This window comes from Bos taurus, chromosome 19, assembly GCF_002263795.3.
Source record: "Bos taurus isolate L1 Dominette 01449 registration number 42190680 breed Hereford chromosome 19, ARS-UCD2.0, whole genome shotgun sequence".
Taxonomy (NCBI): domain Eukaryota; kingdom Metazoa; phylum Chordata; class Mammalia; order Artiodactyla; family Bovidae; genus Bos; species Bos taurus.
The window spans coordinates 27,979,333-27,993,771 of NC_037346.1; the positions used below are offsets into that span (position 1 = coordinate 27,979,333).

The window sequence follows — 14,439 nt, forward strand, 5'->3', positions numbered from 1 at the left end:
GGCTGCTTCCGGTTCTGTAAGTTTCCGCAAGATCTCGCGAGACCGATGTTTCTTGAGCAAGAGAGGCGCGGAGTTTGAATGCGTAGAGGAAACTGGGGAGACATTGATGACTAGCGCCCTCTCGTGGCTCGGAGGGGAACTACGAGGGACTGCAAAACTTTTCTCCAGGTCCTGGAGCCTCCAGTGGGAGTCCTGGATTTTGCATCTGCGTCCTCTGGGAACGGTAGTTCCCGGGTTAGTGGGGGTGGGGGGGAGAGGGCTGTTCGGGGTCTTACTGTCGTGGAGGGTGTTGAAGTGAGCGGCCCCAGGGACCTGTGTCCCTTCACAACCGAACACCAGGCAGGAGGGAGGGTCCTTTAACCGGGAAAAAGGCGGGTCCTATATTTGACCGCCAAGTGGCGCTGGGACTCCAGCTAGCTGGTCACCTCGGTTACCTGGACATCCCAGGCAAAGGCCCTAGGCCTGTTGAGTATTCGCGTCGCGTAAACGGCTCCAGCCGGGCGCGTGCTACCGCTTGAACACAGCCGAATGTGCGGACTCTTTCGCGGGGCCCGCCAGAGATTCAGCTCCCGCCAGCGAGGGGCCTTTGAGGACTTGGACCGCGAGTCCGTCCCCCCAACCCCGGGAAAATAGGACTGAACCCGGGTTTCTAACGCGCTCCCAGGTGATTCCGGGAGTGCTGGTCCGAGACCACACCTTGAAGGAGCGCGGCGTGAGGAAGCCTCTCCACGCTGAGGGCTGTGCCCTTTTCCTCATTTTACCGCTTGCTTTCATTCAGTTCAGGATCTGATGGAAGCAGGGCTAAGGGGTGCGCTCCCCTGCAAAAGGATTGCAGTGCAGGGTGAACTCCCGCCGCGCGTCCGGCCGCGCACCTGGTAAGGGACCGGTTTCTGTTGAATGAATAATACAGGTGTCATAGGAGGGGAAGACGCACGTTTCATGATGCTTAAGACTTAGTGAGCTTGCAGAGTCCTAGGGGCACTCACTGCATTTTTAACTCCTTTAATCCACCAGAGTCTTGCAATCCTGGTATTGTTCCATATCACAGATGGGGACACTGAGCCACAGAGAAGTGAGAGGAGCTCGTGCAAGGTTATACAGAACCCATAGGATATAGACAACCCCCTAAAGGCTGGCTTCCCAGCTCCTTCTGGTAATTTCCTAAGCGGGCCTGATTTGTAAGAACCCAACTGGGTCACTTCAGAGTGAGAAATCATATTCTTGAGGGCCCACAGTGGAGTCAGTCAAGATTGTGTGGGTTTTTTTGTTTTGTTTTTGTTTTTTGGCTACACCTGCGGCATGTGGGATCTTAGTTCCCTGACCAGGAATAGAACCTTTGCTCCCTGCAGTGGAAGCTCAGAGTCTTAACCACTGGACCACCAGGGAAGTCCTAAGAACATGTGCTTTCATTATTTAAAAATAGTTTTGTTCTTAAATATGCTGTGAAGATACAGTCCAGTATTTTATTTGTGGTTCAAAAATTTAGGGAGAGCAGAACTCCTCTGCTGCAATTCTTTTCAACAAATGTTCATGGAACATCTTTTATGGGGCCAGCCTAGAGTTGCACACTGGAGTTGCAAAATGAAACTAGTCAAAGTTTCTGCCTGCAGGAAGTTCCCTGTCTAAGAGGAGAGATAAACAAGGAAATCAACCACCTTAGAAGCCCAGAAAAGTGCTCACTGAGCCCAACTGCCCTTGGGTGCTTCTGTGCTTGGAGAACAGAAGAGGACTCCCGGGTCAGGAAGACCTGGGGTAAAGTCACCCTTGACTGACTTTTGAAGAATGTTACAATTAGCTTCTCCTGTTGATGTATGACAGAAACCAACACAACATTGTAAAGCAATTACCCTCCAATTAAAAATAGATTAAAAAAAAATTAGCTCCTGGAGGCAGTGGGAATAGCTTGAGGGAAGGCATGGAGGTGTGAGTCCATGACACTGTGTCTCCAGGAGCCAGGTCCTTGTGGCTGGCATGAGAGGCATTCAGACAGGAGCCCATGGGGTGCTGAGGTGAGCTGAGTTTGAGTTGCATGTGGATAGTCATGGCAGCCTCTGAGGGCTCCTGCCTTCCTACTTGCCTTCCTTTCTGGTCCCTACTGTCTTACCCCCTTCTCTTTCTTCTCATCTCTTCTTCAGGTCTCACCATCATCTTCCTCTCTTCCCACCAAGGTCTTCTCTGTTTCTTCAGCCTCCCTATCATTCTTTGCTGTCACCCAACCCTCTCAAGCCTCTTTACTTCCTTCTCTTCATGCAACACAGTCCTCATAAACTTCAGCCCACCACGTGGAAGCATAATCACTTTATACAGTATGAAGATGGATGGAAATTGTACCCACAGAGGGAGGTGACTGCTAGCCTAGTTATAGTCTGTTTATCTTCACTAGTGTCTGTTGGGTGTCATGGCTCCACCCCACTTGATCCTCTGGGCCTCGCCTGGCTGCCCTCTCTCTCCACGTTCTTCTTACATGAGTCCTCTTGTTGTCGTTGTTGAGCCTTAACCACTGGACTGCCAAGGAAGTCCCCACATGAGTCTTTTCTTTTTTTAAGCGTGATTTATTTATTTATGGCTATGCTGGGTCTTCATTGCTGCATATGGGCTTTTTCTAGTTGTGGCAAGTGGGGGCTACTCTTCCTTGCAGTGCACAGGCTTCTCACTATGGTAGCTTCTTTTGTTGAGAAGCACAGGCTCAAGGCACATGGTTTTCACTAATTATAGCTCTCGGGCTCAGTAGTTGTGGCACGTGGTCTTAGTTGCTCTGCCGCATGTGGGATCTTCCTGGAGCAGGGATCGAACCCTTGTCCCCTGCAGTGGCAAGCAGGTTCTTGACCATTGTGTCACCAGGAAGTCCCCCACACGAGTCCTTTTAAACTGGCTCCTTAAGGTCATCCTGAGAGTGGTCTTTGAGTAGCCCTAGATGGTTGGATGGCATCACCGACTCAAGAGACATGGGTTTGGGTGGACTCCAGGAGTTGGTGATGGACAGGGAGGCCTGGCGTGCTGCAGTTCATGGGGTCACAAAGAGTTGGACACGACTGAGCGACTGAACTGAACTGAACTGAAGACACTAAAGCAGGTATTACCCAGGTTTCATGCCTGCATCCCTGGACTAAACTTTTTTTCTGGACACCAGGCCATCGTGTTTGTTTGTTCACTGGTTCACTTGTTTATCCATTCACTTATGCATGCTTCAAATATTTATCCAGTTTTGACTCTTTGCTAATGATCTTACGAAGATCAGTGAGATCTAGCCTCTCCTCAAGGAGCAGGCCATCTAGAAGAAGGAGACGGACTTATAATGAAGCGTCTAGGGAGAATGATGGGATGTGGGGGAGGGCACGGGGCGGGACACAGTGGAGAAGCAGAGAATTCATTACATGTTGTGTGATGTGGCAAAAAAAAAAAAAAAATGGTGGGACCCAGAGAAATGCATAGGAACTTAGGAACGTTGACAATATCAAACTTTTTACCTTCCTTCCTGGGATGCCCGTTAAGCCTAAGATGTCACACCTGGGACCAGACAAAGCAGCCCCTCGGAGCCGGTAGCTGACACTCTGGAACCACAGAACAAGCAGTCTGGCAGATCTCAAACCTTCTTGGGGCCCGCTCCTCACTCACCAGGCAACAGGTGTGTACACTGAAGATATCTTTAGCTTCTAATATAATTTTTCAATTTAATGTTTGAATAATCCATACATTTACTTGCTCAGATATCCAAAAATGCCAAAGGTGAAGAGAGAAGTTCCTTTCCAGTTCCATCATTTTCTCATCCCCTTCCACAACTGATCACTCTTTCTAGTTTTTTTCAAATCTTCCCAGTTGCTTTATGCACAAATAAGCAAATCGGAAAGTAGATTCTTTTTTTATTCTTTCTGTGCCCCACAGCATGTGGGATCTTAGTTCCCTGACCGGGGATGGAACCTGCATTGGGAGGGGGGAGTCCTAATCACTGGACAGCCAGGGAAGTGCCCTGGAAAGTAAATTCTTATTCCTCCACTTTTGACACAAATTGTATAATCGGACATCCAGCATTCCACCCCTTGCCTTTGCCCATTGGCCATTGGGTCTTGCAGACTTTCCGGGTTGGTTTGCAGGTCCTTCCTTGTTCTTTTCACAGCTGCGTGATATTCTCTGCATCGCTTGTAGGGTTTTCCCGATTCCTGGTTTTTAGGAACAATTGTATAACATATGTTGATTCCCCAACATGCAAACATATCTATTGGATACATTTCTAGAATTTCTGGGTCCAAGTGGACAAATTTCCCTTCCTATTTTTTTTTAATATTTATTTGGCTGCACTGAATCTTAGTAGCAGCATGAAGGATCTTTAATCTTCGTTGAGGCATGTGGGAACTATTTCTCTGACCAGGGATCGAACCCAGGCCCCCTCCATTGGGAGTCTTAACCACTGAACCATCAGGGGAGTTTCCTTCTTAGGGGTTTTATCAATATACCTTGCTACTGACCCCACCTGGGCTTCTCAAGTGGCACAGTGGTAAAGAATCTGCCTGCCAATGCGGGAGACACAGGTTTGATCCCTGGGTGGGGAAGATCCCCTGAAGTAGGAAATGACAACCCACTCCAGTATTCTTGCCTGGAAAATTCCATGGACAGAGGAGCCTGGTGGGCTACCAGGATCGCAAAGAGTCAGACATGACTGAGCACGCACACACACAAGCACATCAGCCTCACCTCTGTCCCTTGGCTTTGGCAATAGTGGGTTTTGAAACCTTCAGGGTTTGACAGTTGAATAGGGTGAAAATTGAGATGCCAAGCAGAATTGTAACTTGCATTCCTTTCACAAATGTGGCTGAGTAGATGTTTAAGAGCCATTCAAATCTGAGTTTTCAGACCATTTTTTCATCTAAAATGAACAATCCTAGAAGTCCAAGCTCAGCACTTTCCACATGTATCTGCAATTCATCTTAAATTTTTGAGAAAATATAGACCTTTATTAAAAAAAAATAACAGCTTTTGACATTCTTTGAAAATGAAAGAAGTTCCATCTATAAGTCACTGCTGAACAGTATGGAAACGCTAGAGGTATTTTGAAATTGACTTTTGGCAAACACGATAGAGTCTGCAAAGACTTAAAATCAGGTCCCCAGAAATTCATGACACTGTTTAAAGCAGCCTGGCTGTGATTAAAACGGATTCACTAGAGTCTTTGTAAATTTAGCATTTTATTTCCTATAATAAATATTTTCCCCATGAATTCACCTGTACTTCCCCCAATAGCACCTGTGTTCTCTTGACTTGAAAATATCAGAAGGAAGCCCAGAGGTGCTTTAGATCAACTCACCCTGTGCCCTGACCCCCCCCTGCAGTGTGGGCCCCCTCCCCTAATGGTCCCCAAATGACCACATTACGGACAGGCTTTTAGGAACCAGGTGAGTGGCAGGGTGGGCTTCCCATGTGGCTCAGTGGTAAAGAGTCTTCCTGCCAATACTGTAGATTCGGGTTTGATCCCTGGGTCAGGAAGACTCCCTGGAGAAGCAAATGGCAACCCACTCCAATATTCTTGCCTGGAGAATCCCATGGACAGAGGAGCCTGGTGGGCTATAATCCATGGGGGTTGCAAAAGAGTTGGACATGACTGAGCCACCAAACAACAACCAGAGGCAGGGCTCTGTCTTTCCCCACATGTAGCAAGCTCCGCTGAGAGAGGCATGCACTGTGGAGGGCATAGCTGCTGGAACACCTGGGCTGTGATGAACCACCCATTCGAGAAAGCTTGGGGTTTTTGCTGTTTTTAACCCTAAAATTAAGATGATGGCCCATTGACTTGTGGGCCTTAATAAACACGAAATAGCTGTTCCCAAATGGCTCACTCCCCAGATAAGGCCCAACCTGAGCCTTTTCTAGTGTCCTCCTCAAGGACCCCCAGCTCAGGTGGCATCCCCAGGTGACATGACCTTGACCAGCGGCTGATAGCAGCTGGGTTCCGTGTTCACTGAGATAGAAGCGTCCCTGCCAAGCACAGCTGTTTTCCTCCCCACCCTTCCTCACCCAGCCCAGCCTGGGAATCCACCCCAGGAACTGGCCTGGCTGGTGTGGCCTCTAATGAGTGGTTGGTCACAGGCTGGGCGGGAGGCGGGAGCCCCCAGGGGCTCATGTGCCCACATAGTTCTCAGCTGACTCAGGTCCCAGCCACCAGGCAGCTCCTGCACTGCCCACCTGGCAGGCCATCCTTGAAAACCCCAGGACTCAAAATCTGGGCCATTGTTGGGCTGGGAGGGCTTGGGGAGCCCTATAGCTCTGTTCGTGGGCCATTCCGCTGGCCTCTACCTTTGTCAGCAAACCCCTAATTCCCGACGTGGCCTCAGCTCCCCTTTTCTGTCCCTTCTCCTAGCAATTCTGGGCCGCAGCCCCTGAGCTCAGCCTCTCCCGTAGGGAAGACTTTCCAGACTGGTGGTTCCAGGGGCAGGAAGGCGCACACCCAACTGTGGGGGTCAGAGGCAGGGGGGCGGGTGCTGAGATTCTGGGGAGCACATGTGCCTTGGCCCCTGTGCCACCCCATCCCTTCTGACTGTTCCTGGGAGCACGCCAGGGATCCTGGCCCAGAGTTCTGACCTGGAGGGGTCTCGCCTGTGGGCCCCTCCAGCAGGAGGTGCCCCGACTCGGAGTCCCACCTGGCTTTGGGTAGGTCACCTGGCACATGGGGACACCCACAGGTGGGGCAACTACCCACCCCACCCCCAAACTCGCTGGGTTCTAGCCTCGAGGAGGGACGCGTATCTGCTGAGGTGTACCCCCGCTGTGGTTTCTGAGTAGGGGCATCCATCACTTCCTCCCCAGCTTGGAACCTGGAGTTTCCTTCTCAGCTCAGAGTTCCCCTGCCCCACCCAAACTCTTGCCTCAGAGGTCCTGCCTCCTGGTCCTTTCTGATCCCTGCTGGGAGCAAAGAGCCGGGTGATGCCAGTCAGCACCCTTACACCCCATCTCTGCCCCAGGCTGCCCCTGAGGCTCTGTTGGCCAAGGCCGCACTGAGGCCCCTCCCAGGCCACGGCCAGCCTGGCTGTGCGAGCGGGCAGCTTCCAGCGGGGCTCTCTGACTGGTGCCCCCACTCACGCCTGCTTCCTCACCAGCAGCACCCAGGGGAGGATGGCGGCCACCACGGCCACCACGGCGATGAGGGTGATGAGCAGCAGGGCCCGGGAGCGGCAGCAGAAGGACCGGGTGGAGCTGGGCGCCAGGGAGGCCCCAGAGAGCTCTGCCAGGCTGCGCCGCGGCAGGACGCTGTCCTGTTCCCCGAGGGGCATCCCATGGCGGCTGATGATGAAGATCTGTGGCTCCCGGGGCAGGCTGGGTGGCGGGTCCAAGGGCAGCTGGCCACCCTGGCCCGGGGATGATCTCCAGACTGGCTGGGAGAGGGCCAGGGGGTTGGCGTGGCCCAGGGCATCCGGCAGTGGTGAAGGGGGCAGGCCCACGGGCACGGCCAGGATCTGGGAGCTCTTGTCCAGCTTGGCAGGCCAGCGGGAGCTCTTCCTGCTGAGGAAGGTGACGTAGCGGCAGATGGGGCAGACAATGGTCCTCTGGACCTGGCCATCCACGCGCGTGGACAGGAGGTACTTGACCAGGCAGTCATGGCAGAACACGTGGCCGCAGCTCAGCGTCCGGCTGGCGCCCTGCAGCTCTCGGAACTTCTCATAGCACACGGGGCACTCGCTGCCCGAGCTGTCCTTGCTCTCGCCCTCAGACATGGCCGAGCAGGAGGGCAGGGCCCTCGCTGTGGGCGGGAAGGGTTGAGCATCAGCGCCTTTTCTGGCTTGGTTCCCCTGCCTGCCTCCCTGCTGCCTCTCCTGCCACTCCTCCTCAGGGGCCTCCCCGAATCACACCAGGACCCTGGGGAGGAGACGAGAGGGCACTTGTGGAAGGGGAGTTGGGGGACTGACAAGCAGAGATCCCAGCCACCCCTACTGGAAGGAGGTGTGCGGAGGCCAAGGTGTAGCCCCCTGATCCCTCACCACCACACGTGTGTCGCCTGTGGTCTCCCCTCCCCTCTCCCTGGTCCCAAGCCCACAGTGGAGGCAGCAGGACCCATTCCCCAGGGGAGGCAGGTGGCTAAGCCGAGGTTGCCCCCACTCCGCCTGGTCCAGGCTCCAGTGGGGGCTGTGTGTTGTGCCCATTGTGGCTGTTCTCCAGAAGAGCCTCTGCTGCCACTCCATCTCCCTGCTCAGGCTGGCTGACCCATACAACTGTCCTCAGCCCCTGGCTCCCATCCCTCTATGCTAAGTGCAGCTGGAGAGCAATGAGGGATTTGAGAACAAAACTCAAAACTTACATCCAAATGCCGGCTGGCCAGCCGCGCAGTCACCTCAGGGAGCTGTGGGCTCCTTCCTCCGCCCACCACAGCTCAGTCATCCTTCAGATTCTTCTCGGCAGCCTGCCCAAGGTTGCGAGAGAACCTTCCAATCAACCTCTGTGAAGGCAGGTTTTCATCCTTTGAGGATACGTCTGGTATTTGGAAATAGCCAAAGGTCACCTGGCGCCCAGTCTGGTAAAAGCAAATGAATGCCCAAGTGGCACGAGATTATTTTAAATCAAAGACACAGAGTCACCATGAAGTGACAGGTGGGTTTCAGATGTTGTCTGAGAGCTGGAGAGAGGCTCCAAGGACGCTCTGAGCAGTAGCGGTGTTGTTGGGTTAAGTGCAGTTCCCCAGGTGACGATTTGACGGGAAGCCCCTGTTTGGGTGTGTGACGCAGTGCTGGTGTTCTCATTCCTCCACGCGTTCCCAGTATCGCAGCTGTGTCATCTAAGTCCATTTCCAACAGCCTGTTTATTTATCTATCTATTTATTGGCCTCACTAGGCAGCGTGTGGGATCTTACTTCCCTGGCCAGGGGTGGAACCCATGTCCCTGCACTGGGAGTATGGAATCTTATCCACTGGATCGCCAGTGAAGTCCTAGAACAGCCTCTTTAGAAGGACTGTGATCAAATGGTCACGTGATTGCGTGGTCCTGCTGAAGGGTTACTGATGTGATATATTCTTCCATCAAAACACCCCTGGACACACTGAGAGCTAAAGTGGTGTGTGGCAGCCCCCAGACCTGAGAGATGGCATTGTTATTGTTTAGTCCCTCAGTCGTGTCTGACTCTTTTGTGACCCCACAGACTGTAGCTTGCTGGGCTCCTCTGACCATGGGATTCTCCAGGCAAAAATACTGGAGTGGGTTGCCATTTCCTTCTCCAGGGGATCTTCCTGACCCAGGGATTGAACCCACGTCTCCTGCATAGCAGGCAGATTCTTTACTGCTAAGCCACTGAGAGATGACATAGTGGGAACAAAACTAGTTAATGGGGAAGGACAGACGAGAATTGGTTCAATCACCAATTGAATGCTCTCTTCCCTGTTAGCTTGGTTCCAAGCCCATTTTGCCAAGTTGAAAATATCCCATAACCAACAAAGGGCACAAATATGTAGAGGTGGGGGTAGGGGACCGGGCACCCTGGTGGCAGCACCAAAGCCTTTGCAGGTGTTTTCAAACCTCGATCTCCAAGGTGGTCAGTGTGGCCTCCAGGCCAGGGGAGGGGGTTCAAGTACTCAGACCCTGAAGCTGCCTTCAAATCCTTGATATGCCCACTACTGTCTGTATAACCTATTTGAGCCTCAGTTTCCCATCTCTAAGGTGGGGTTGATAATAATAGTACTGGCTTTTTCTCAGAGTTGTCCAGAGTGTTAAGTGAGGTGCCATGAATGAAAAATCTGGCACATAGTAAATGCTCAATAAATGGCTGTTGTTCCGTCACTAAAAAGTGTCCAACTCTTTGCAACCCCATGGACTGCAACACACCAGGCTTCCCTGTCCTTCATTATCTCATGGCAAACTCATGCCCGTTGAATCAGTGATGCCATCCAACCATCTCATTCTCTGTTGCCCTCTCTCCTGCCCTGAATCTTTCCTAGCATCAGGGTCTTTTCCAGTGAGTCAGCTCTTCACATTAGGTGGCCAAATATTGGAGCTTCAGCTTCAGCATCAGTCCTTCCAATGAATACTCAGGATTGATTTCCTTTCGGATGGACTGGTTGGATCTCCTTGCAGTCCAAGGGACTCTCAAGAGCCTTCTCCAGCACCACAGTTCAGAAGCATCAATTCTTTGGCGCTAGATGTTGTCAATCAGGCTCAGTCCTTTCTCCTCCTAGCACTTGCCTTCCCTCTCCTCCCCAGATGTTTCTTATCATGTAGATGACTAAAAACACTCATGCCCCTGACAAAGGGTAGCTCCCCTGGAGTTAGAATAACAACCAGAAAAGATGACAATGGAGTAGCTAAGTGATGGGCAATAGGTTAAGTTGGTGTTCCAGTGTCTCAGACATTTCTGTTTCATAACATGCAGCTATCTAAACAGGTTTTTCTCAGGATGACCTTGATTTTCTTAAGCTGACCAACTGCTAGCATGTCCCCCTGCGTTTCATAACTCCCCAGAGGCGTATGGTGGCAATTCCATCCGTCCACCTATCCATCCATCCATTCATTCATGTATCCAGTTATTCAACAATTACTTATTGAGTGTTGCTGCAGGCTAGGTACTGAGCCAGACATTGGAAATAAGCAGTGATTAAGAAAACCCTTCAAGGGTGTTCCCTGGTTGTTAGGATTGAATTCTGGGCTCTCACTGCCATGGCTTTGATTGCTGATCAGGGAACTAAGATCATGCAAGCGTGGCATGGGGGTAAGTGTCCTTCATGAAGCTTTTAGAATCTAGTGGACATTTGTAAAGTTCTTGAAGAGAGATTTTTTTTTTTAAAGGAGGAATGATGATCAATACCCTAAGTTGTTTGGAAAACTGAGAAGTGAGGTATCAAGATAGGCAAGAGAATAGAGCAGATAAATTCGAGAATGCTGGAGGGGAAAGGATGTTGGAGGTCATTTAATAAAGTCGAGTGTTATAGATGAAAAGACCTGAGCCCTGGGAAGGGAAGTGACTTGTCTGAGGTCACCTTGGGGAGGGGTTGGAGAGGGAGATGGGAGTGGGGAGATATTCATTGATTTCCTAGAGAGTGTAGAAAATATTTGAATCAGTTGATAGATTGGGTGAGTAGATATTAGCTGCAGCAGGAAGCGCTGTCCTCCTTGGGTTGAGCAGGGGAGCAGAGAGAACTGAGTTTGAGAAATAATGGGACGTGGGGGATGCAGATGACATCCCAGATCCCTGCTGATGGCCTCCTGTGCAGTCCCTTCCCATCCTGTGCTTCAGGAGAGCCTTGTCCTCCATGTCTGGGCAAGGCCACCCGTCCTCCATCCCTACCTTCTTGCCTTCCATGCTCAGTCCCTCCCTTTCTCTTCATATCATTTCATTCTCCATCCTTGAGTTCTTCTTCTGAACCTGACTCTGTCTCAGGTGCTGGGGAGAGGGCAGCAGAAGAAATCTGAGGAACATGCTCTGATTGGGGCACAGACTAGCTAAATGAAGGGGAAGACATTATATCCGAAGGCATTCCCGTTGGTGCTTCAGGAAATTTTGGGGAGAGGAGGGCTGGAAGGTCTTCCTAGGTGAGGTGGGACCAGTGTCCAGCTAATAATAAATAATTACAACAGCAGCTATTTATTGAACACTAATTGTGTGCTTGGCATTCTGCATCCCTTCCTCATTTCATCGTCAACAGCTCCAGGAGGTAGATATTATCTCTGTTTTACAGACGAGGGAACCAAGGCTTAAGTAACTTTGTTCAAAGCCAGGCTGCTGGGACTTCCCTAGTGGTCTAGTGGCTAGGACTCTGAGCTCCCAATGCAGGGGGGCCGGGTTCAACCCCTGCTCAGGGAACTAGATCCCTCATGCTGTAACTAAGACCCAATGAAGCCAAATAAAGAAGCCAAAAAAAAAAAAGAATAAACAGTATACAGTGGGAATTAAAAGAAAGTCCAGGGCAGATCCAGGGTTTGAGGCCAGGTCAGCCTGGCTACACTGTGAACCACCCCATCCACTGAGAATGTGCATCCATGGAGGGTGTTCCAGACCTCGAGTGAAGGAGTAGGTGAAGAATTGAGAGTAAGATAGCATTACTAGGAGGTCCCAGCCTTTATGCCTCTACAGAAACACCAATTTAACAAACAACCAAGGATGAAAATGCCTCCTGAAAACTCCAGAATCCAGTTGTATATGTTAAATATGTACATCTTGTTGAATGTCAATCATACCTCAATAAAGTTTTTTTTTTTTTTTAAAGAATGATGAGGAAACCTGTATGGGAAAGTGACCCTCCCCCAAACTTCCCTCCTCAAAGTGACTGTAACTGGAGCTGCCCCTCCAGCTATGAGAGGCAGGGGGAGGGGGAGGGCTGGCCCAAGGGTAGCCGACCCCATGAAGCCCCAGTGCCTGGCTTCACCCACAGCAGCAGCCCACCACCCATCTTGAGGACTGGTGGGGGGTGTCACCAGCTCAGGTGACCCCCACCTCCCCACCTTGGGACAGTGAGTCTGTGAGGCGGGGTGACACTTGTGCGCACCTAGGTTTCCCTCCTGGATTCCGAAGGCTTTATAGCTTCCACTGTCTCTCTCACACACACACACACACCCCTGGCATCAGTGCAGAACTCTGCCAAGCTCCTTCCCTGCCCCCAGCCCGGCCCCCAGACTCACTTTGGCTAGGACCAGGGCGAGCAGCATCCACCTCTCCACCCGCAGGCCTCCACAGAGCAGATCTGAGCCACCCAGAAGCACTGGGCGGGCGGCACGTCCTCCTGCTGCTGTTACTGTGACAGCTGCTGCTGCCGCGGCCGCCGAGGCATTTGCTAATGACTGAGCAGGTCTGGAGGCCAGCGCCGGGAAGTGAATGTCGCCCAACCCGTTTGAGGCCAGGAGGCTTTGGCGTTGCCCAGGGGTTTGGCCCCTGTTGGAGTCAGGTGATCTTGATGAAGATGCTCAGAGAGGAGGGTTCCCCCACCCAAGGAGGAGTACAAGGATGGGTGCTGGAGACAAGCAGAGGGTCTCAGCATGGGGGCAGTGACCCAGGACCCATCCCCAAAGATGAGTCTCCACGTCCCTCCAATAATGAGAAAGTCATACAGTCCTCCAGCCTCCAGAGTTCATTTTGGTGATCCTCCGGTTGCTTCCTGCTCCCTTGCCATGCCAGGGCGCAGGGCGAAGGGCTCAGATCAGCCTCAGTAACTCTTTGCCACCCAAAGTCATACACAAATATTTGGGTGATGTGCTTATATACACTTGTCCTTCATCTCACACTCAGAGGGGCTCAGAGCTCCAAAGATCAAACACCACAGGGATAAAGAAGGAGGCAGAATAAAACCAATAAAGGAGAACTGTCCCTGATACCACGTGAAACAGAAGTAAGTTTCAGAACAGTCTGTGTGACTCTATGGAAATGATAATATATGATCGTTTTTATAGAGGAAAAATCTGGAAGTAGACACATCCAACTTGTTAGTGGTTATCACTAGAGAAACTTTCTGACTCATACATTCCTGTGATCGTTGAATGTATATTTCTTTCATGATCAGAAAAAAATAATCAAGAATAAGGCAGGAGTTGGGACTTCCCTGGTGGCCCAGTGGTTAAGAATCTGTCTTGAAATGCAGACTGGGGCTTCCCTGGCTGTCCAGTGGTTAGGACTGTGGGCTCTCACTGCCACAGGCCCATTTTCAGTCCTTGGTGGGGGAACTAAGATGTCACAGGCTGTGCCGTGAGGCCAAGAAAAATTATATTACCTACTCTATAGGATTGTGATGATGATTAAATAAATGGATACAAATAATGTGCCTGAACCTACAAAAATGGGAGGAAATATTTGCAAATGATATGACTTATAAGGGATTAATATCCAACATATGTAAACAGCTCATACAACCCAACATCACACACACAAAAACCCAAGAAAATGGGCAGAAGAACTGAACATTTTTCCTAAGAAGAAATGCAAATTGGCCAACAGGCACACAAAAAGATCTTCAGCATCAGTAGTCATCAGGGAAATGCAAATCAAGTGTCCGCTCAGCCCATTGCAGGCTGCCCTGTTTGGTTCCAGGCAGATCAGGGGTATCTGGGGGTTTCAGTTCATTCCTGCCCCCATGAGTTTCCTGGACTCACCCCCTCCCGCCAGGCTGCCCATACCTCTGAAATCTCAGTCTTACCTGTTCTCTATGGCCGACCCCCTGGCTCTCCTTCCATCCTTACATAGCCTGGGGCTGCTGGTACTCAGGGGAAACCTGGGGCCTTTGAGCAGAAAACAGGCCCTGCCAGGGCACCCGGCTTGGAAGGTGGACAGGGGCTGCTTTCATTCCCAAGACCCCCGCCCCTGGCCCTCAGCCCCCTCTGTCCAACCTACACTGAAGCAGCCACAGAACATGTTCACGGGTGTTCCTCTTCATCCCTTCCCTCCCTCTAGACTTCCGTGGCTCCCCACTGCCCTCGGTACACGGCCCACCCTCCTCAGTCCGCACATGAGGCCCACACTGCCTTTCTCACACGTTTTCTGGACAGTCC

The 14,439-nt window shown here is 51.4% G+C and overlaps 2 protein-coding genes across 2 annotated transcripts in view; one reads left to right on the forward strand and one right to left on the reverse strand.

The window, feature by feature from the left end:
* The first annotated feature begins 89 nt into the window (after positions 1–89).
* NDEL1 (nudE neurodevelopment protein 1 like 1) overlaps positions 90–14,439 on the forward strand; it is an 83,350-nt gene continuing 69,000 nt past the window's right edge. The window contains exons 1-2 of the mRNA XM_024979908.2: positions 90–875; positions 3,493–3,625. The gene's annotated coding sequence lies outside the window, so the exon portion shown is untranslated. The remainder of the gene's footprint in view (positions 876–3,492; positions 3,626–14,439) is intronic.
* RNF222 (ring finger protein 222) lies at positions 7,065–9,102 on the reverse strand. The gene is made up of 2 exons (XM_024980774.2): positions 8,282–9,102; positions 7,065–7,726 (listed from the first exon to the last, which is right to left on the reverse strand). Exon 2 carries the CDS (start codon positions 7,698–7,700, stop codon positions 7,065–7,067), a length of 636 nt encoding a protein of 211 aa, XP_024836542.1. The 5' UTR covers positions 7,701–7,726; positions 8,282–9,102.

Bases quoted from the DNA above. Each gene is read 5' to 3' on its own strand.
- RNF222 (XM_024980774.2), bottom strand. From the start codon at position 7,700: ATGTCTGAGGGCGAGAGCAAGGACAGCTCGGGCAGCGAGTGCCCCGTG.